Here is a 24,535-nt window from a genome sequence, read left to right as displayed (position 1 = left end):
TCAGTTTTGACAAATCTTTTGACTCATCTATATCTACTACCACATGGTCGAACTTTGGAGCCAACGACCTCAAGATCTTTCCAACAATAGATCTTGATGTCAACACTTCTCCACATACCTTGATTTGATTCACCAATTTCGTAACCTTAGTGAATAAATCAATTATGCTTTCATTGTCTTCCATCTGAAGCAATTCATACGTTCTTTTGTGAGTTTCTTTCACCTTCTCCGCACCTCCAAAGGAATTACCCAGAATTTCCCATGCTTCTTTTGTTGACTCTACATCACTAACATTTTCAAAGTTATCTGAATCCACACATTGATGGATTATAAAGAGAGGTTTATAATTTTTTTTCAATTCTTTATGTGCAACCCTTTCTTGATCCTTTACATTTTTTGCAAGCGTTGTTACTCCTTCCTTCACAAGATCCCAAAGATCTTGATAACATAACACAACCTTCATCTGCTTGCACCAATTCTCATAATTATTTTTCTCGAGAATCGAAAGATTCGCTGGAAAATGTTTGTTTGGATGATTCATTGACATCGTGACTTTCTTCCCACAAATCGCTTAAACCGGAGCTCTTGATATCAGATGTTGGAAATCCACTACAACCTATGGAGAATTTCTATCAATCTTGATGAACAAGATTATTATCATCCACACAATGACAATGAAAAGAAAAGAACGATTCAAAAAGAAAGAAAAAAATGTTAAAGAAGAAAAATATTTTCTACAAAGTTTCTCTCTGCCCACAACCTATGAAAATCTTCTTTATTCACTTTGCAACTGCAAAATTCTATGAATACAATATTATGAGTTCTCTATTCTCTTCATACAAGAATAAATCTATTTATAAATTTAGGTTAACTTACTCCCTAAGCCAAAACCCAAAACTATAAAAGTCCAAAATAGTTAATAATACTAAAAAATAAGTCTAAATCGAAATCCTGTGTGAAGTAACATGCTTCGCCACTTCGACACATTAATACAACTTAATACATTAGGTGATTCTACACTTCTTTGTTTCTGTCGAGCAACCTATTTCAACACAAAGAATTACAATTCAACGGGATGAAATATATGAAAAATTGATTTATGAAAATAAAGATATGAAGATTTAATTTATTTATTTAAATTTTTTATATATTATTTAAATAAAAAATAATTATTGATAATGTGAAAATTGTTTTTTTCTATTAATCGATTCATATGTTATGTCATGGAAATTGACACTTATATAGGATGGGGATTAAAATTGAAAAGAAAACTTAAAAAAAAAAAACTAAAGTTTTCAGATTTTAAAAAAAAATCTAAATTGAAAAAAAGAGAAAATAGGAGGACTAAAGGTGTATTAATCCAAATAATTTTCACACTTTATTTTTCTTTGTTCGATATGAAATGTTAAAAAAAAGAAGTAAAAATGATAACTTTGGTGACTTGTTGGGCGAACGTATACTTGTTAAAAATTTGTGGCGTTGTGGAAGATGAGTGATTTCGTGTACAGAATCAGCGTCGCTAAGGAGTGGGAGGAATTGCAGAGAAATGGTTCCACTTTCGGCAGGGAGCTTGACAAGTCTTCTCGATTCATCCATCTCAGCAAACTCCATCAGGTTAATTTCATGTTTTTGAAGCATTTCGATTTCACTGTTTTTCCCGATTCAATTGAGATTCTGAATTGTGAATTTCTTCAATCATTTTTGTGTTTTGATTGCTGCTATGCTAATATCATACGATTCTATCATAACGATTATAACAATATTGCAGGTTCGATCAACACTGGATCGTTTTTTCTTGAATTCTAAAGATGAACTCTACCTGCTTCAAATCGATCCTAACAAGGTTTTTGCAATTACTTTGTTTCAACTCATAAAATCACATTTAGTGAAACTTAGTGCGTATGAAATTTCAATTGTTCATATAATCATTATATAGGCTGGTTCAGCAACTTCGGGCTTCTTTGGATAAACAACTTATCTGCGGCTTATAGCACAAGTGCTTATTAAAATAAGCGCGTTCGCATAAGCTATTCTTATATAGAAAGATAAAATAAATTTAAATTGTTTTTTATACGTTATAAGCTGTTTATAAAATTTTTTTTGAAACAATTTATGAAAAATGTTGTAAGCTGTTTTGATTAATTCTCTCTAATGGCAGTGCAATGGGAACAAGTAAAATAGTAGCAAGGAAGGCTGAGTATGGATAGTGAAATTGAAATATGAATTCCACTGTAAATCTGAGCAGGAAGAAATACAATGGGTAAAAGAGAAATAACGGAAATAGTACAATATTCCAAATGTGTGGTGAATCATACAGATAAGAGAGAGAGAATGTTCTCATACAAATTCACACCACTCTAATAGCTACCCCACTATTAATATTATCTCAATTCCTAACAAACTGGGTCCACATTGGATGCTCTCCCTCGCTTCTCTTGCTGCGTCTCACTGCCTTCTCCTTTGCCACGTCATCATTCCATTCTTCATTCACCTCACTTGTATCAATTGGACTTGTCTCATTCATAACATTACCCTCCCCTTCAAGAGCAATCTTGTCCTCAAGATTGAAGTTCGGGTAACTCTGCAGCATATCTTCTTTGTCTTCCCAAGTTGCTTCATGACTTGGCATATCACTCCATTTCACCAACAATTGTTCCACCACTTGGGCACCTTTAAGAATGCTTCTAGTACTCAACACAACTGCAGGTTGAATGACGGGACCTTCTTCCACTGTAGTTAAGGGTAATGGCAAGTATGGTACAGCAGTGAGTCCTTTGAACACTTTCAATTGCGAGACATGAAAGATAGGATGAATACGGGCTGTCTCAGGTAGTTGAAGTTTATAAGCAACCGCACCAATTTTGTCAATGATGCTGAATGGACCAAAGTACCTCATCCCTAGCTTATTGTTCTTCCGCAATGCTACAGAAGACTGCCTATAGGGTTGCAACTTAACCAAAACTTGATCACCAATCTCCAAAGAAACATTGCTTCGTTTCTTATCAGCATTGACCTTCATCACCTGTTGAGCTCCCCCAAATTCTCTTTCAATTCAGCTAAAATTCTATCTCTTTCCAATAACTGTTGCTGCAGCTCCATTGGATCAACATTGGTAGTGTTGTAACGAGTTAGCCTAGGAGGTTCCCGCCCGTATAAAGCTTTGAATGGAGACATCCCTAAGCTTGAATGCAACGCCGTATTATACCGCAGTTCCGCCCACGTGAGAGCTTTTGACCATGCCTTTGGATTCTTGAAAGAAAAACACCTCAAATATATTTCTAAGCACTTATTGACAGCTTCGGATTGTCCATCCGTTTGGGGGTGATAAGCGGAACTCATCGCTAAAGTTGTGCCCTGTAATTGAAAGAGATGCTGCAAAAATTTACTAGTGAATACCTTATTTCTGTCAGACACTATTGACTTAGGCATTCCATGTAGTTTAACCACATTATGCATAAATGCCTCAGCAACTGTTTTACTAGGGTAATCAGATTTCAAGGGCATGAAATGAGCATACTTACTTAATCTGTCCACTACTACCATGATCAAGACGGAGGTAAGCCCGTAATAAAATCCATTGCGATATCTTCCCAAACCTGTTCAGGAATTGGCAATGGTTGCAACAGGCCTGCATAAGGAGTATTAACAGACTTAGCTTGTTGACAGATGATACAAGCTTCAATGGATTTCTGCACATGTTGTCGCATATTAGGCCAATAAAACTGAGACGCCACCCTTGCAAGAGTTCTGGTCACTCCCGCGTGTCCCCCTATAGGTGTGTCATGATACTCTTTGAGAATGTTTTGAATCAAGCTACTCTCAACAGGAATTACCAATCTGTGTTTCCAATACAATAATCCATCTTTCACCGAATAGTTATCATTGATCACCGAATTATCAAGGCATTGTTGTACTATTAACGGTAAATGTTCATCCTCAGCAATTTCTTGCTTTAATTCCTCTAAAAACTCACACTCCGGTGCTGATAAGGATAACGACATCATTCTGGATAATGCATCAGCTGCTTGATTATCCTTGCCTGGCCTATATTCGATGCGGAAATCAAATCCAATGAATTTATGAAGCCAAGCTTGCTGCTCAGGAGTTTGGAGGGATGGATCTAACAAACTTTTCAAGCTCTTTTGGTCTGTTCGCAGGATGAATTTATGACCCAGTAAATAGTGCCGGAACTTAGCTAATGCTACTGTAATAGCATAAAATTCACGTGTATAGGCTGATTGAAGCTGCATTCGTGAAGTCAATTTCTTCGAAAAGAAGGCGATGGGATGTCCTTTTTGGCTTAGTACTGCTCCCACCCCTGTACCCGAAGCATCTGTCTCAAGGATAAACTCTTGGGAGAAATCTGGTAACACTAACACAGGTGCGGAAGTGATTGCCGTTTTTAATTGCTCAAAAGCTCTTTGAATGTTTTCATCCCACCTAAAGGCGTCTTTCTTTAACAGATTAGTGAGGGGACCGACTATGGTTGCATAAGACTTGATAAATCTTCGATAATAACCGGTGAGGCCAAGAAATCCGCGCAACTGTTTCAAGTTTGTTGGAATAAGCCAATCTAGCACAACTTGATCCTTTGTGCTAACCATTGATACACCAGCCCCAGAAACGATGTGACCGAGGTATTCCACTTCGAATAAACCAAATGAGCATTTGGATAACTTGGCGAACAGCATATTCTGACTTAGAATTTGGAACACAATTTCTACATGTTGCAAATGTGACTGCCATGAAGGGCTATACACTAGAATATCGTCAAAGAAAACGAGAACGCATTTTCTTAACAACGGTTGGAATAGCTGATTCATAAGTCTTTGGAATGTAGCTGGTGTGTTTGTGAGTCCGAAAGGCATCACTAACCACTCGTAATGGCCTTGATGATTTCTAAAAGCCGTTTTCTGCCTGTCCTCTTGCTTGAGAAGAATCTGATGATAACCCGAACGAAGATCAAGTTTCGAAAAAAACTTTGCTCCGTGTAACTCATCAAGTAGTTCATCCATAGTAGGCATGGGAAAACCGTCCTTGATAGTTATGGCATTTAAAGCTCTATAATCCGTACAACATCTCCAAGTGCCATCTTTCTTTTTCACTAAGATAATTGGAGATGAAAATGGACTTAGACTTGGTTGGATTATGCCTTCTTCAAGCATGTCTTGCACCAGTTTTTCAATTTGTTGTTTCTGACTATGAGGATATCTATATGGTCTTACCTTCACAGGTTGTGCTCCCTCTTTCAATAATATGTCATGAGTCAATTCTCTCTTGGGAGGTAATCCTTTAGGTATTTGAAAAATCTCCTTGTATGTATGCAACAATGTACTCATTTCAGGTTCAAGATTAATTGTTCTGTCATTCCAATTGTCCCCTAAAACCGCTGGATCGATCTTTTGAATAGTGAACAACTCACTAATTGCATCCATCTGGTGTAATCTCTTGAAGAGATTCAGCTGAGTTACTATCGGTTTGTTGCTCTCTTCACCTTGCAATGTGACAAACTTCCCATCTAAATAAAATTTTAACATAGATGTAGCATAGTCAGCTACATGCGGTCCTAATAAAGCCAACCATGGTGCTCCTAATATGACATCAGCCCCTGCTATCGGCAAGAGATATGCAGGCACAGTAATCTCAATGCCCTGTATCTTCATAGACAGGCTCTTGACCACACCTTCAGTCTTCATATTTTGTCCATTACCCACCAGGACCTTGCACCCTTTAGTTGGTTCCACAGCTAGATTTAAGCAATGTACAATACGTGGCTGAATAAAGCTGTCGGAACTTCCTCCATCAAGCAAGATAGAAACACTAATAGGACCAATATAACCTTTAAATCTGATAACACCCATTCCTGTAGCTCCATGTAAAGCATTAAGAGATAAATGATGCTCTGTCATTTCTTCATTATCTGCTGTAAGATTTATGGCTGCTGAGCTAGTTGAAATAAGGGTATCGGGATCATCATGCAGCTCTAATAACATCAATTGTTTGTTTGGGCACTTATGTGAGAAAGAGAATTTATCATCGCAAAAGTAACACAAACCTTTCTCTCTTCTTAACTGCATCTCAGCTGGAGAAATCCTTTTGATTGCAGGATTCTTTTGGAGTTGGCTCATAGGTCTAGTAGGAGGTGTTGGAAGTAAGGGTGGGTTGGGGGCTTTTTCGGTAGCTTGTGTTTGGTCATTTCTTGTTGGATTGAAGTGAGTTCTATTTTGGTGGTAAGATGATTTTTGTGGAACAGACACAATATTCTTAGCAGCCAATTTTTCCTCAAATAACTTGGCAATAGACACAGCTTTCACAATTGAAATAGGACAATGCAGCATAACATCTCTACGAATTTCCTCTTTCAATCCACTTACAAACCAATCAATTAATGCATCATTACTTAAGCCATAAACACGATTGGACAATGCAGTAAATTCCAGATAATAATCATTAACAGCTTTTGTTTGTTGCAATTTAAACAAAGATGCTCTCGGACAATCATAAATTGAGGGCCCAAAGTCCAATTCAAGAGCTCTTGTAAAATCGTTCCATGATTGAAATGGTTGAGATCTAGTAACCATTTGGAACCACGGAACAACTTCGTGTTCAAGATGAACTGAAGCAATAATCAATCTCTCCGGGTCTGGGGTATGATAATAGCCAAAAAAATTGTTCAGCCTTGAAAATCCAATCTAAAACATTCTTACCATTAAACCTTGGAAACTCCAGCTTGATGTTGCAAACATGAAAAGGAGGTGGTGTATAAGCATTCCCCGACGATGATAAATGAGTCCCTGAGTTCGTGCTTCCATGGGTGACGACTATAGCTTGCATTTGTTTCAGCATCATCTCCATCGATGTGGATAGCTCTGCAAATCGTGACTCCGATGCCTGCTGCATCGTCTCCATTCGCTCAAAACGAGCAGCATTGATGCTTTCGTTCTGCTCCAGGACTTCACCTTGGCGTCGTACCTCAGCTGCAAGCTCCTTCATTCTGGTGTTGTCGGCCATGGATTCAATGAAAGCACCAGTGTAATGGCAGTGCAATGGGAACAAGTAAAATAGCAGCAAGGAAGGCTGAGTATGGATAGTGAAATTGAAATATGAATTCCACTGCAAATCTGAGCAGGGAAGAAATACAATGGGTAAAAGGGAAATAACGGAAATAGTACAATATTCCAAATGTGTGGTGAATCAGAGAGATAAGAGAGAGAGAATGTTCTCATACAAATTCACACCACTCTAATAGCTACCCCACTATTAATATTATCTCAATTCCTAACAAACTGGGTCCACATTGGATGCTCTCCCTTGCTTCTCTTGCTGCGTCTCACTGCCTTCTCCTTTGCCAAGTCATCATTCCATTCTTCATTCACCTCACTTGTATCAATTGGACTTGTCTCACTCATAACATTCTCCCAACCAGTGTCACAAAACTTATGGAAGTAGATAAGCTTAATTAAGTTCATCCAAACAAACCTTAATGAAGAAACAATTCTAACAATCTATAACAGAAAACGGATTACAGTTGGATTTTCTAATAAAAATTGAAGACGAGTGTTATGGGTGAGAATGAGGAATTGGATGATGACGTGGCAAAGGATAAGAAAATAAGGCGCAGCAATAGAATAAAAAAGAAGCATCCAATGTGGACCCAGTTTGTTAGTGAGTGAGAGCATATTAGTAGTGGGTAGCTCTAAGTGTGTGGGTGTGAATTTGTATGAGATATTCTTTCCCTCTCTCTCTTATTCACCACATGCAAACCCTTCTCTTACCCATTGTATTTCTTTCCCTTTAAGAAAACTTATATGAATCGTACTGCATCTCTTTCTCTATCCATCCATTTTGATATTATTCTCTGACTACTGTTACCTAGATTTTACTGCCATTACACTGGTGCTTTCATTCCATCCATGGCCGACAACACCTGCATGAAGGAGCTTGCAGCTGAGGTTAAACGCCAAGGCAAAGTTCTGGAGAAGAACGAACAATCAAATGCAGCTCGCTTTGCGAGAATGGAGACGATGCAGTTATCATCGGAGTCACGTTTTGCGGAGCTGTCAAAATCAATGGAAATGATGCTGAAACAGATGTAAGCTCTCAATGGTTACCCATGGAAGCACGAACTCAGCGTCTCAGACATCAACCATCTCTCACTCATCATCATCGAGAACTGCTGCTCCACCACCTCCATTTCATGTTCGCAACATCAAGCTGGAATTTCCAAGGCTTAATGGTAAGAATGTACTCGATTGGATTTTTAAGGCTGAACAATTTTTTGGTTATTATCATACTCCAGATCCAGAGAGATTGATTATCGCTTCTGTTCACCTAGAACAAGAAGTTGTTCCGTGGTTCCAAATGGTTACGAGATCTCAACCATTTCAATCATGGCATGATTTTACACGAGCTCTTGAACTAGATTTTGGTCCCTCAATTTATGATTGCCCAAGAGCATCGCTGTTTAAACTGCAACAAACAAAATCTGTTAATGATTATTACCTTGAATTCACTGCTTTGTCCAATCGTGTTTATGGATTAAGTAATGATGCATTAATTGATTGTTTTGTAAGTGGATTGAAAGAGGAAATTCGCAGAGATGTTATGTTGCATTGTCCTATTTCAATTGTGAAGGCCGTGTCTATTGCCAAGTTATTTGAGAAAAAATTGTCTGTTCAGAAATCTGTATCTGCTCCACAGAAATCAGTTTATACCCAAAATAGAACTCACTTCAATCCAACCAGAAATGACCAAACACAAATTACCGAAAAAGCAACCAATCCACCATTACTTCCCCCACCACCTACTAGACCTATGAGCCAATTCCAAAAGAACCCTGCAATCAAAAGAATTTCTCCAGCAGAAATGCAATTGAGAAGGGAGAAAGGATTGTGCTACTTTTGCGATGACAAATTCTCTTTTTCACATAAGTGCCCAAACAAGCATTTGATGTTATTGGAGTTGCATGATGATACTGAATATCTCAATTCATCTTCCTCAGAAGATATAACTAATACAACCGAGTCGGAAGAGGTGACAGAGCATCACTTATCTTTTAATGCTTTCCATGGAGCTACAGGAATGAGTGTTATCCGATTTAAGGGCTATATTGGTCTTATCTGTGTCTCGATTCTGCTTGATGGAGGAAGTTCAGACAACTTTATTCAACCACGTATTGTTAAGTGCTTAAATTTAGATGTGGAACCAACTAAAGGGTGCAAGGTTCTGGTTGGAAATGGACAGAACATGCAGACCGAAGGTGTGGTCAAGAAACTGCCTCTGAAGATACAGGGCATTGAGGTTCCTGTTCCTGCTTATCTCTTGCCTGTAGCAGGGGCGGATGTCATCTTAGGTGCCCCATGGTTAGCTTCATTGGGACCTCATGTAGCTGACTATGCTACATCTATGTTAAAATTTTACCTTGATGGAAAGTTTGTCACATTGCAAGGTGAAATTGGGAACAAACCGGTCATGGCACAACTGCATATTTTCAAGAGACTAAACCAGATGAATGCAATTAGTGAGTTATTTACTATCCAAAAGATCGATCCTGTTGTTATAGAGGATAATTGGGATGGCAGAACCGTTGATCTGGATTCTGAAATGAGTACACTGTTGCATACATACCGAGAGATATTTCAAATACCTAAAGGACTACCTCCCACGAGAGGATTGAGTCATGAGATATTATTGAAAGAGGGAGCACAACCTGTTAAGGTGAGACCCTATAGATATCCACATAGTCAAAAACAACAAATTGAACAGATGATGCAGGACATGCTTGAAGAAGGTATCATCCAACCAAGTCTTAGTCCCTTTTCATCCCCAATTATCCTAGTGAAGAAGAAAGATGGCACTTGGAGATGTTGTACAAATTATAGGGCTTTGAATGCTATAACTATCAAGGACAGTTTTCCCATGCCTACTGTGGATGAATTACTTGATGAGTTATATGGAGCAAAATATTTTTCTAAGCTGGATCTTCGTTCTGGTTATCATCAGATACTTCTTAAGCAAGAGGACAGACAGAAAACAGCTTTTAGAACGCATCAAGGCCATTATGAGTGGTTAGTGATGCCGTTCGGGCTTACCAACGCCCCAGCTACATTCCAAAGGCTTATGAATCAGCTTTTCCAACCATTGTTAAGGAAGTGTGTTCTTGTTTTCTTTGATGACATCCTAATATATAGCCCTCCATGGCATGCACATTTGCAACGTGTAGAAACCGTGTTTCAGATCTTAAGTCAAAATGTGTTCTATGCAAAACTCTCCAAATGTTCATTTGACTTAACTGAAGTAGAGTATCTTGGTCACATAGTTTCTGGTGCTGGAGTATCAATGGATAGAACAAAGGTCCAAGCGGTGTTAGATTGGATGATACCAACAAATTTGAAACAGCTACGAGGTTTCCTTGGGCTCACCGGATATTATAGACGATTTATTAAGTCTTATGCGACCATAGCCGGCCCTCTCACTAATCTTTTGAAGAAGGATGCTTTTATGTGGGATGAAAATACACAAAAAGCTTTTGAGCAGTTAAAAAGAGCAATCACCTCAGCTCCTTAATTAGTGTTGCCATATTTTTCGCAAGTGTTTATCCTTGAGACAGATGCTTCTGGTACAGGAGTGGGAGCAGTCCTAAGTCAAGGAGGGCATCCCATAGCTTTCTTTTCTAAGAAGATGAATCCGCGAATGCAGCTACAATCGGCGTTCGCGAGAATTTTATGCTATCACAGCGGCATTAGCTAAGTTCCGACACTATCTTCTAGGTCACAAATTCATCCTGCGAACAGACCAGAAGAGCTTGAAAAGTCTGTTAGATCAATCTCTTCAAACCCCTGAGCAGCAAGCTTGGCTTCATAAATTCATTGGCTTTGACTTCCAAATCGAATACAAGCCAGGGAAGGATAATCAAGCTGCAGATGCTTTATCTAGAATGATGTCCTTGTCATTATCATCACCACAATGTGAGTTTTTTGATGAATTAAAGAAAGCAATTGTGGAAGATGAGCATTTGCAATTAATTGTTCAACAATGCCTTAACAATACTGTGAACAATGGTAATTATGCGGTGAAAGATGGTTTATTGTATTGGAAACACATATTGGTAGTCCCGGTTGAGAGTAGTTTGATTCACAAAATTCTCACAGAATATCATGACACACCTATAGGGGGACACGCAGGAGTGACCAGAACTCTTGCAAGAGTTGTATCTCAGTTTTATTGGCCTAATATGCGACAACATGTGCAGAAATTCATTGCAGCTTGTATCATCTGTCAACAGGCGAAGTCTGTCAATAAGCCTTATGCTGGTCTGTTGCAACCATTGCCGATTCCGGAACAAGTTTGGGAAGATATCGCAATGGATTTTATTACCGGCTTACCTCCTTCTTCTGGTTTTACTGTTATAATGATGGTAGTTGACAGACGAAGTAAGTATGCTAATTTCATACCCTTGAAATCAGATTATTCTAGTAAGACGGTTGCTGAGACATTTATGCATAATGTGGTTAAATTACATGGAATGCCTAAATCAATAGTGTCTGACAGAGATAAAGTATTCACTAGTCAATTTTGGCAGCAATTATTCCAATTACAGGGCACGACATTAGCGATGAGCTCCGCGTATCATCCTCAAACGGATGGACAATCCGAGGCTGTCAATAAGTGTTTAGAAATGTATTTGTGGTGTTTTTCGTTCAAGAATCCAAAGACATGGTCCAAAGCTCTCTCTTGGGCGGAACTGTGGTATAATACGGCGTTGCATTCAAGTTTAGGAATCTCTCCATTCAAAGCTTTATATGGGAGAGATCCTCCTATGCTAATTCGTTACACCGTTAACACTGCTGATCCGGTAGACCTGCAACAACAGTTAATTGAAAGGGACAAAATTCTACTTGAGTTGAAAGAGAATTTGAGGAGAGCTCAACAGGTGATGAAAGTCAATGCTGATAAGAAAAGAAGCAATGTTTCTTTGGAGATTGGTGATCAAGTTTTAGTCAAGTTGCAACCATATCGACAATCCTCGGTAGCTTTACGAAAGAACAATAAGTTAGGGATGCGGTATTTTGGCCCCTTTACTATCATTGCCAAAATTGGTGCTGTAGCTTATAAGCTCCAATTGCCCGAGACAGCTCGTATACATCCGGTATTTCATGTATCCCAATTGAAAGTGTTCAAAGGCCTCACTGCTGTACCATACTTGCCGTTGCCATTAATTACAGTGGAAGAAGGACCGGTGATTCAACCAGAGGCTGTGTTGCGTACTCGAAGCATTCATAAAGGAGTACAAGTGGTGGACCAAGTGTTGGTGAAATGGAAAGATATTCCAAAGCAGGAAGCAACTTGGGAAGATAGTGAAGAAATGCTACAGAGCTACCCGAACCTCAATCTTGAGGACAAGATTGCTCTTGAAGGGGAGGGTAATGTTATGGGTGAGAATGAGGAATTGGATGATGACGTGGCAAAGGATAAGAAAATAAGGCGCAGCAATAGAATAAAAAAGAAGCATCCAATGTGGACCCAGTTTGTTAGTGAGTGAGAGCATATTAGTAGTGGGTAGCTCTAAGTGTGTGAGTGTGAATTTGTATGAGATATTCTCTCCCTCTCTCTCTTATTCACCTCTTATTCACCACATGCAAACCCTTCTCTTACCCATTGTATTTCTTTCCCTTTAAGAAAACTTATATGAATCGTACTGCATCTATTTCTCTATCCATCCATTTTGATATTATTCTCTGACTACTGTTACCTAGATTTTACTGTCATTACAACGAGGTACCGTGATTATTTGTAGGAAGATATAAATCATAAATTGGTTGGTGGATAATTGTTCTGAGGTGATTATCTAGAAGTGTATATTTTTTTGGTTGTCGCTTGCTACAAGAATCTGATCTGATTAGTAATTACCGTTGGAAAATTGAGGTTTTTTGATGAAAGTACTTTCATTAGTAATTCAATGAAATAGAATCAAATAAATAAACAAAGCATAGTTATTTATTATGAGGTAACTCTATTGTCTTGCTAATAGTAAAGTAATATTTTTTCTTCTGCTTTGATATTTCCTCAGCTTGGCGATGGTTTGGTGTATGAAGTTGTTGACGGTTCAAATAGCTTCCCTCATTTTTATGGACCATCTCGAAGCTTCATCCCTCTGCCTCTAGACATGGTCACAAAAGCGGAGAAGCTATCTCTCTCAAATGGCCGGTTCAGCTGTAGTTTGCTTGATTAAGTATTCTGTTGATCAGCTGTCTGTCATTTTCTTGTTATTTCTTATACTTCTTTGTAACGTGTGTCTGTGGAGTGCCGATTATCTCTGTAATGGCAAACAATGATCATCCTTTCTTAATGAAGGAGGTGGAATGTTGAGTTGTTGACATGCTACTGTTGGAATTTGAAGTATCTTCTCAACCAATGATTATGTTGTAACATTTTTACATATCTCAAATTCTCAATCAACATGTAACTCTTGTTTATACCCTTTCCTACAACACAAATTTCATTGCTTGCAAAAGTGAAGATTTTGACCCTCAAACCATACCATGTTTGGCACTTCAATGACAGGGTGAAGAGTAGTTGGGTACTGCGATATCCTGCCACGATGGTTGCTATCACAAGAGCATTCCTCCGGTGGCAGTTTATTTGTTAAATTGCTAGCACTTTGAATCAAGATTCTCTGTTCAACACGCGCAGGGAATGAAAAGCAGAAATCACCAGGTTCCTATTCTTTTTCTTGGTCTTTATAGGGAGCTTTTCATATAAAACTGTTTCCGGCTACTTTTTCCAAGCATCATGTACTGTCTCCTTGGTTTGCTTGATTGAAAAAAAAACACCATCACTGCAAAGCAATTACACAGAAAATGGTGTTATCATCGAGAGTTTTATTTTCCCTTGTAGAGTTTTTGGATGTAAAAATACTTGTCACATAAGTAGTTGATAGCGACGTGCAAGAATTTTGTACATACACACACAATACTGTATAGAAACATTTTTTTTACTCGACTACACATGCACATAGTCACAATGTTTTTGTATGAAGGAATTAAATTTTGTTTGAGTTATTTTTTATTTAAGAAATTAAACCAGGAAATTTTGTTTAACATTGAGTTGATATGTTAAACAGTATCACAAAAATATTAGTAACTCAATAGAGGGAGGGAAAGAAAGTAAGAAACTAATATTCCCTTTGCCGATAAGAACTATAGGTTTATATATGTTTCCTAGCCTTGGCATTGTTTAATATAACATCCAATTCATTAATTAGAACAAAATAGCAGCACCAGCTCTTTCGTTCTCTTATAAACGGGGACACTGCTATTAACCACCGAAGCATGACAGGTTTGGATTATTAATGCTTCACGATTTCCACTTTTAAAACTCAAAACACATCAATTCGTTAGTATAAGAGTAGCTCATGTTGTGTAAAACTAAAATACAGTCTTTGAGAATTTATTTGCTTGGGGCAAAAAATCTTGATAACTTAACAATCATTTCATGATTTGAACTAGGTTGCAGAACAACAAAATAAATTATCACCAAATAGTGAGGAAAAGTTTTTTTTACCTTACAAAAAGGAGGGAGGCAATAGGCTATGGAGTTTTCAAAAAGTTACTGCCTATCATTAATGTGAAACATAAATGCAAAGAATAAACAATGACAAAACTGAAATTTTCTTTTCAAAGAACACTGCGGAGCATACAAAAAGGCAACTGGTTCATGCTTCTAGTTTCAAGGAAACAAAAGATCTTGGAGAGTACCTTGGAATCCCTTTATCGGGCAGATCGCCTATGAGAGGAGATTATCAATACATTATTGATCAGGTTAAGGCAAAGTTGGAAGCCTGGAAAAGTGATCATCAGTCATTTGCTGGGAGAGTCACTCTAGCTAAAACAGTTATCGAAGCCACCCCCACTTATTCTATGATGACCAGTACCCTGCCAAAAGATAGTCTGAAAGAGATTCAGAAGATTCAAAGGTCCTTTATTTGGGGAGATTTTGAAGCCGATAAGAAAGCTCATACAGTTAGCTGGGACAATATTACTAAGCCTAAGAATATGGGAGGATTAGAAATAAGAAACCTTACTGACATGAACAAGGCGCGTCTCTTCAAACTTGGATGGAGTTTAAGAAGTGGTGATAATTCTGTGTGGTGCCAAGTCCTGCAGGGAAAATATGGAAGAAAAGATGGAAGTCTCATTGATCTGGCAACCAAGGCCTATGATTCTAGCTTATGGAAATCAATAGAAAATATCTGGCCTGAGGTGAACAATATGGTGCAGTGGAGAGTTGGAAACGGACAGAGAGTCAATGTTTGAAAGGATGCTTGGATTCCAACCGAAAATACGTTGGAAGTGTTTGAAACAAGCAACACCGAGGATAACCACATGGAGCATGTTAAGGATCTCCTTGATGATAGGCGTGATTGGAACTTGGAAATGCTTAACAGAACTTTCCCTCAAAATATAGTAGATGTTATCTTGACTGAAAAGCCTCCTAATCAGGAGAGAGGTGTTGATATCTGCATTTGGAAAGGGAACCATTCAAGTTTGTTCTCCATCACAAGTGCTTATGAGTTAATAAGATGTAAAGACCTTGGTGATAACTCAGGATTGGATTAAAATCTGGAAGCTGGATGTTCCTGAGAGAGTTAGAACCTTTGTTTGGTTGGTGAAAAACAATAGCTTAATAACCAACCAATGGCTCTATATAAGGAACTTAAATTCGCAATTCTGCAATGATTGTTATGGTGAAGAGGAATCCGTTATTCACGTGCTTCGTGACATGTGAAAACCATCTGGTGTGAACTAGTGGAGGATCAATACTTGCAAATATTTTTCAACTGTAACCTGCAGGATTGGATTTTTATCAACCTTTCAGGCATAACAGATAAATATTGGAGCAGCCATAAGTTTTGGTACCAGAAGAATCAGAGGAAACACAATAAAGACTATGTAATGCCTTACAACTTGAAGAACAACATCTGTAGAGAAGTGGCTCGGTACAAAGAGAGTTGTTCTCTGTTAAAGAAGGTTACTCAACTGCGGAAAGTCATACAAATGATCAAGTGGACACCTCCCAACGAAGCATGGTTTACGCTGAATACTAATGGAGTTGTCAAGAAGAACAAGGAAGCAGGGTGCAGGGGCTTAACTCAGGAGCTTGGCGTGGAGGTTTTTCCCACAGAATGGGAATAGCTTCAACTCTTGAGTCTGAGCTGAAAGCAATACAAATTGGTCTTCACCTGCCTATGATAGTGGATACTGAAAAATTCACTTGCAAATTGATAACAAGGATGTTTATCATGCTCTCACTAGGAATAAGCCGATCACCATGTTTAACAAAAATATGCTAGTGAACATGGAGCAGAAGCTGAGCAGAGATTGGGATATAAGAGTATCCCATGTTTACAGGGAGGCAAACAAAACTGCGGATGCTTAGCCAACCTAAGTTTCAACCATGACACCGGAATCTTTTTGTATGACAGCTGTCCTATGGAGGTGACTCCGTCCTTTTTGTTGGATTTGGTAGGGGAGGTCTCTCCCCGGGTCGTTCGTGTGTAGTTTCTCTTTGTTCTGGACTTTTATCCCTCCCTTTTATCAAAAAAAGAAATAAATCAAAACACGTACAAAGTATAACTTAACAACTTATGATATCTACGGTTTCTATAGTAATAGAACATTTCTTAACGCACCCTATATGTTTCTACTGCACCATGCAAAATTTAAAAAATGTTCCCAGTTTCTGGAGATGCATCTCCGGACGCATCCAATGCATACAATTCATTCGTTTTTAAATCAAACCCCAATTTTATGGATAAATTAATTTCAGAAATGTATTTTCGGAAAATTTCCGAAAATATATTTCCGAAAATAGCAATGTTAACTTTTTGCACTTGCAAACGAAGCTTGGCAATCCTAGCATTGGAGCTTCTCTTAGACACTACTACTGATGGGAAAATTATCTTCCAAGCCAAATTTAAACGCTCCAATAAACTCATATTAACAGCATCAAGGAGAAAGTTCTCGGCTTTTTGGCTAACTCCACGCATATTGCTTCGTACAATGGCCATGGTAGAATGTTTTGGAGTGAATTCAGATCTGCTGGATCCTCCAGTTAAGAAACAATGAAAATTAAGAGATGAACAGGACGCCATTTTCAAACATTTTATAAATCTTGTAAGGATTTTTATTTGCGAAAACATGAACATTTATCAACAGTGTAACATTTAAGAAGTCAAGCCTCAACTAACTAAAACAATTTCAGCTATAAATATAATTGAATAACATTATATAGAACCTTTTTCACCTATACAAAATATCAGAAAGGAAAACATATGTATTGCATTCTCTTTTAGCAACTGAAGTAAATAGCACAAAATGGCAAAATAGCAAAGTGTAGGTAGAAAGTTAACATTGCTGCTTCCGGAAATATATTTTTGGAAATTTTTCGAAGATGCATTTCTGGAATAAATTTATCCATAAAATTGGGGTTTTATTTAAAAACGAATGAATTGTGTGTCTTGGGTGTGTCCGAAAATGTATCTTCAAAAATTGAGGGTATTTTTGGAAATTCGCGTGATGCAGTAGAAACATATAGGGTGCGTAAAGAAATACTCTAACAGTATACGCAAATAGAGACATAATGGAGGCCCAATCATAACACTCTTTCTTAGTATAGTAGTAAGAAAAGTTTTAAGGGGGTGGCAGGAGTAATAGAAACTGAGAGTAGTGTAGAAAATATAACAGAAAGAGAGAGAAAACGAGGGAAAATGTAATCTCTATATATTTTGTATATTTCATCAAATGTGAGTTAGTTACATAATGCTGAGGAATGAGTATTTTTTTTCCGTGGTTTAATTATTATTTAGTTGTTCGTTTTGTTGCAATTCACAAAGATTCATTCTGCTTTGTAATTTGAAAAATCACAGAAACTACTTTTCTCTTGATTCTGGAATTTGACAGAATAATAAAATAGATCCAACTTTATGAGGCTTATACTTTGCAGCTTTTCCAACCGGATCTGCTTCATTACATTTCAATGGAATCTTAGACAGTTAATGACCCTTTATGTCATTTTAAAGTAAATACATTTCTTCACAAAGAAGCATGAACACTTCACATGGGATCAAGAAACGGATGCATATCTTTGTGATATCATATTCTTGATTCTTAATTTATACATTAAACATTTGACTTTGAATAGGTCATATGTAACCTCCCATACAGTAAGTCAATGTATGCCAGCACATAGCTTCTATTTGTCTGCAAGTTTTATCACCCAACATTGTAGGGTATAGACATGAAAGTTAAGATATGTCAAACAAGTATGCACAGGCCCTGCCCCGCAAAAGTTTGCAAAAAAACGGGGTGGGACGAGATGGACATATTAGAGAGTGCAGATCTAAAACTTTGGTCCGTCCTGTAAAAAAGTTCGGATAAAATAGATATGTCTAACAGGCTGAGTCCATTTTATCACCCTAATAAGGAGTATCTTTTATACAAACATTTCTCCGTCCTCTTAACTAATCAACCACTTACATTCACTTATAGAAAAAGTTATTGACAATTAATGTTAAAAGTTGCATTTGGTCAATGCTCAATAGCAAGTTCTTCTTTGATGAGTTTTAGCTCTTTTTGTAGTCCAATAATTTTGTCTGTTGTTTTAAGTGGAGAATCATATCACCATGAATGAGGCCAAAGTCAATTGGATTGATGGTTCAAATCAATGCACTAGAAGTGAAAGATGATTACTGTGAGTGTGAAGTGCCCTTATCGGCATTACCTTAGTTCATGGAAGGAATATTGATTTGCTACTTCTCAATGTGAATTCTCTTTTCCCTACATAATCATTAGTGGCACTTTTCTCTTTATTACTTGCAATTTAAGCCACACAAACCGTTGCTAAAGCATTTTCATGTGCTAATATGATTAGTTACCATTGTTCTTTTTTACCACATATTTTTTAGGAGGAAGTTGATTCATTTAATTTGAGATTTATTTTGGTTCAGAATTGTTGGCCAATCTAATCACAGATAATGAGAAAGTCGGAAAGGTAAAACAAATTCATGTATATTCGAATATCCATTTTGTTCACATATCACTTCTAGTAGTTGACTCATGCAGGTAGCATGATTATAAATTTCCGTGTGCAAATTTAAATTTGAGCCACAACTTTGAAGTTTTGGAGGTACTCCAAGTGTAAGTTTGGAGTCAAAAACAATTTTGAAAGTGTAAAATTAATTTTGATAGTTTTGAGATGTATGGTTATTCTCTGCCACTAGAATTATTCTATTTGAAATTAGAATTTATAATTTCTAAGTTTAAACATGATTTTTATATTGGAATTTAGTGTTCAACTCAGTTTTGTATAATATTATCAAAACATAAATCACTTTATATTCAACTCAATTTTGCATAATGCTATCCAAACATAAATCACTTTACCTTCAATTCACTTTTAACCATAATCAATTTTATAGAAACAATTCACTCAAAATTAATTTTTTCCACCCTATGAGGTGTGTCCCACACTTCTGAATGAGGTGTGTCTCACACTTTTGAAAACTCGAAAATACATTTCACGTGTCTCGAGATGCATCCAAGGATGTACGTAAAATCAAATCAACCCTCGTAATTCAGTCACACGCCTTAGTTTTGCAAAATCTTGATACAAAGACGCATCTCTGTAAATTTTTTGGAATGAATACGGAGATACAATTCCGTAACCCTCTGAATTTATTTTAAATTATTGGAAGCGCGTTTATTGTATATAACAGAGGATATTTCGTAAATTATTGGAAGCGCGTTTATTGTATATAACAGAGGATATTTCGGAGATACATCTCAGTATATTCTCATGAGTGCATTCTAGGCAACAACGTTGTCTAAAATTTATCATTTTTTAGGCCAATTTATATTTTAGGTAATTTTAAGTCATAAATTAGAAAATTCATACATTAATTGATTAAAATATGTTACACATACATTTTAAAAGTCATTCATTAGTCAAAGTAAATTCACAATGTGTCGACCATACATAACTTGATTCGAAAATACAAAAAAAAATACAATCAAACATAAACTACTCAGTATGTCTAACCCCCCGGTTTCTCCCCCTATACTACAAGGCATTTTGTATCTCGACAATAATGCCTTCTACGAGGGTCAATTGGGGGTTGCCTTCCTAAAAAAGTCCAACCTCTATGCTCAATCTCGCCAAATCATAATATGTCGACAAACACTGCTTACGTCCCGGGTGTGGTCATCTTTATCCTATAGTACCTCTTAATTAGAAGGCCTATGTGGTCTTCTAAGAGCGTCTGATGTCATGATAGGAAGTGACACCATATAGAACCATGTCATGTAGTCGTCTACATTAGCACAATGTGCAAGAGCTGGCACTCTACGATAGTCCTATGGTACCAATGATTATCGAAATCCTCAAGTATGACATCAACCTCTTTGCGATGGACGATGGGAGGTGCAGACTCTGAGAGGTGTCTCAGAATAATCTACAAATACACAAATTGGCGTATCACTCACTTGGGAAGATACATATATATCAGAGCTGACCCGCAAGCCGGTTATTCAGAGTATAATAAAATGACGTAAATCTGACGCGTCTCGCGGTGACCACTGTATGGGTAGCAATGTCAACTGCTACATGTAGGTCAAGATACACCCATAATGGCACAAATATGAACATGTCAACCAGGAACAAGAGGTAACACCTCATTGCATATTGTCGGTGGTACTCAACCCGCATATCATCATTGCCGGCATCCAAAATCATCTATAAATGGTCTTTATACAATTCTGTCAAGAACTTAAATCTAGCATGAGCACCTCTGGTGTCATCTACCTCATTCGTGATCTCAGTTGGGTAAACTCCCAAATGGGTGACCATCATCTTGACGACTTCGTCTCGACTGATCCTTCAATGGTCCAATATTTTCCTCATATGGGAAGATGCAGGAGGCATGAGACGTCATCCAAGGTGATGATCATCTCACCAATTGGAAGGTGGAAAAACGACGTCTCTGAATTCCATCTCTCTACAAATTCCGTCTGCATGCCATGGTTTATGGTAGTGTACGCAAAAACACATAAGTCGGTAAGCACATAGTAGCGGATAACATCTTAAAGCAGTCAGCGTCGGTCTGTTCCACTTCCAAAATCTTTCTTTAGTGGTTTACAAATTTTAAACATGGACACTATTGTAAATATATATATATATATATATATATATATATATATCACCATCAGTCGTGATTAAATTAGTTTAAAACCGATGTAATGCAAAATTAAATAAATATACCTCTCCTTTCTAGAAATTACCTAGCAGCATGGTCTCCATAGAGATGAAGTAAGAAGGTGTCAAATGGACCTCCTGGATAACTATCTATATGAGCATTAGCAGCAGGTTCCTCATAGGCTTCAAGGGTGTCCCGTGAAGCTGATTCTTGAGACCGACAACTACGGGAAGTAAAACCAGATGGTTGTGGACCTCGACCTTGTAAACCATCAAATGAGGTATCATCGACTCGTGGCCCTGCCCATGGCCCTTTCACGTAGATACACATTTTGGGACACACGACCGAGCCTAATTCGGTCTTGGTTGTTTCCAACCATTACACCTGTAATGAAACTAAAAAAATCACATCAAATTGTAACCAAAATGCAGCCAATCTAAATCCTGAGATATATCTTCGAAAACAGTCCATAAAAATTTAGGAGACGCATCTCCGGATGAACTCATAATTTTCAGCAATGGAAGAAACCCCATTGATGCCCTAAATTCCAACCAAATGAAAATGCATGTCTATACCAGCTACCTATTTAAAATGTGCTACTATCTAATGCATCTTAAAGAACCTATGTTATCTATAATTTCATTCAAATCTAAAAAAAAAGATATGAAATGATAAAGTTACCAAATTAGAGTTGTGGATAAGAAATTTGAATGAACCGGGTGACTTTGCAACAAACCAAGTAGAATGGAGTGAGTGAACTTGAAGAATCTTCAAGGAACTTTCTCAAATGGGGTTTGTAAATGACTTTGGATAAAATAAGCTCAAATGAGGATTTTTAGTGTTTGCACAAAATAAAGGAGGAAGAGGGAAAGATCTAACGCGAGGATATGAAACAAATGCGTCCAAAGATGCATCTTTAAAAAATTATTGAATTTTGAATTAAGAGATTTTACGAAGATGCATCTCCGAACTCACCCTATTGTTGAAACGAAGATGCATCTCTGGATTAAATGTTGACAAAATAAGGGTGCCTCACTAATCTGCGTTGATGATTGTGTTAGAAAGGGTGCATCCGGAGATGTCAAGGGAAATTATAACTTTTCACGATGGTAGAGGAGCACCCCATGGGATAGGAAAAGTATTGTTCAAATTATAATTGTGGTAAAGGAGTCTTAGTGATGTTTGTGGTGTTGTTTCAGTTGATTTTAAAGATTTTTTTAATCATATCTAAAAATAAAATTACTCGCTGTTATGAATGATTAATTAAAAAATCGATCTATTCAATATAATTTTATGTAACTTAATTAAAATTAGTTGTTAAATATTTAAATTACAAATTATAATTTATTAATATTTATATTATAAAAATGTATCAAATTATAGATTTGAAGTAATATGTAACATATAATATATTAAAAAATTGGCTGTGTAAGGATAAAAAATAATGATAACTAAAATAAATAGTTTTTAGCAAAAATAATTTCTATATATTAATCTAATTTGGCATAATAAAATAAAAGATAAGAAATACAATAATTTGTTTATCCAGTTCGATCAAACGATTTATTATGGAAAAAATAGTAATTCTCCGATTCACTTTATAAATAAAATAATCATCCAAAATTTTAAAAGAAATTCTATTTTTTACTCAAGTGTTTGACAAACTTTCAAACAATTTATATAAGAATCACACAAATTCAAAAAATTTAGAAGTGTTTTACGATCTACGTAGATATATATTCCAAGGATTTTTCAAATTCCAATAACACACTCTTATGAGTTTATCCTTGTCCACTATCAAACATTTATCTCTATCTTCAACTCTAAAATTTTTAAGGTTGTGAATACAAAGAATATAGAAATACATTTATAATCGATGGAAGTCAATGATTCTATAACAAGTCAAAAACATAACTCATTAACGAATGGATTCACGAACCAAATCAATGAAATCCAATACATTAACGAATGGATTCACGAACCAAATCAATGAAATCCAATACACGCGGATCGAGAAAGCTCGACATGGGCTCTGACAGATCAAACCGAACTGCATCGTCAGACCTAGACCCATTATCGGGTCGCCGCCACCGGCTGCGCCATTATGTAGGCTCCATTGTCGGTCTCCCCGCAGCTGTGCCGTCTTGGTCGACATTCAGATTGATACCTGATTTTTACAATCTCAAAACATATTTTATTTTTATTTTTATTTTTCTTTATCACATGCTTAAAGAATACATTTTGTTTGAAATCTGATTTAATGTTCTAACAATGTTTGAAATATGATTTAATGTTCTAACAAATAAAATGACAAATTCTAACTACCATTTCTTTATTCATAAGGGAAAAAGTGTCAATGAAACTTCATTGTCAACAACACATATTGCATTTTTTTAGAGGTTATATCTAGTAACCTGTTTTTAAACTATCAAGATTAAAAGATAAGAAAGGATAAATTTATACTTTCAACATTAAGGTGAGGCACATAAATTAAGAAAGGATAGTACTAGTATACCCCATCTACCCAATCATTGTCTCCATACAATGCATAAGCCAAGCATAAAAAGGAATATGGTGAGCACTAACCAACCTTTTGCTTGCAATTGGTCGAAGTTTTGACATGTTTATAAATTTTCTAGTTTGTTTTAGACGCATGCTATGTATTGTTCATTCATCAATTCTTTCTTGAGTTTTGTTCCAATTTCTCTAAGTATTTTTATACCTTTCTTTTATTTAATAATATTTTTAGAGTGTGATAATTGATATATTAAAATGTTATAGTTTGTTATGTGTTTGTTACTTTTATACTTTTAAAAAAAAATTGTTTTAAAAATTATAGAATATTCAAGTAACATGCAGCAAGCCAACCTGGCTTTGCAAGGACTTAATAATAAGTCCAAAACTCAATTAAGCTGCCATTCGTGTGGATACATGCCAGTGCCCATCAAACAAAAACTTCAAAGCTTGACTTGTTTGACCATTGAGAGATTAATTCAAAATTTATTTGGTTATTTCGATTGTTTTGGTATAATTTGTCTCTAACCATTCTCGAAAATAGAGCAAATAGTATTAATATATATTGTTGAAAATGACTTTTTATTGAAAATTTTCTTTCGGTTCATTCATTGTGGTCCATCAGGAGTAGAGTAAGACACTTCTTGATGACAACATGAATCCACCAGGCTCATAGATAACAAATGCTATCAGAATAAAGGATAATTTGACACATTTTTTAAGGAATAAAATTCCTTTTACATACATACATACATACATATATATATATAT

General features: G+C 36.6%; 1 protein-coding gene across 1 annotated transcript; it reads left to right on the top strand.

Annotated features, from left to right (window-relative positions):
- The first annotated feature begins 1,398 nt into the window (after positions 1-1,398).
- Positions 1,399-13,475, top strand: LOC127132582 (uncharacterized). The gene is made up of 3 exons (XM_051061539.1): positions 1,399-1,614; positions 1,769-1,843; positions 13,070-13,475. Exons 1-3 carry the CDS (start codon positions 1,489-1,491, stop codon positions 13,229-13,231), a joined length of 363 nt encoding a protein of 120 aa, XP_050917496.1. The 5' UTR covers positions 1,399-1,488; the 3' UTR covers positions 13,232-13,475.
- Positions 13,476-24,535: the final 11,060 nt, after the last annotated feature.

This window comes from Lathyrus oleraceus, chromosome 3 (genome assembly GCF_024323335.1).
Source record: "Lathyrus oleraceus cultivar Zhongwan6 chromosome 3, CAAS_Psat_ZW6_1.0, whole genome shotgun sequence".
Classification (NCBI taxonomy): domain Eukaryota; kingdom Viridiplantae; phylum Streptophyta; class Magnoliopsida; order Fabales; family Fabaceae; genus Lathyrus; species Lathyrus oleraceus.
Note: the sequence above shows the minus strand (reverse complement) of the source record. Positions and strands in the feature narration are given on the sequence as shown.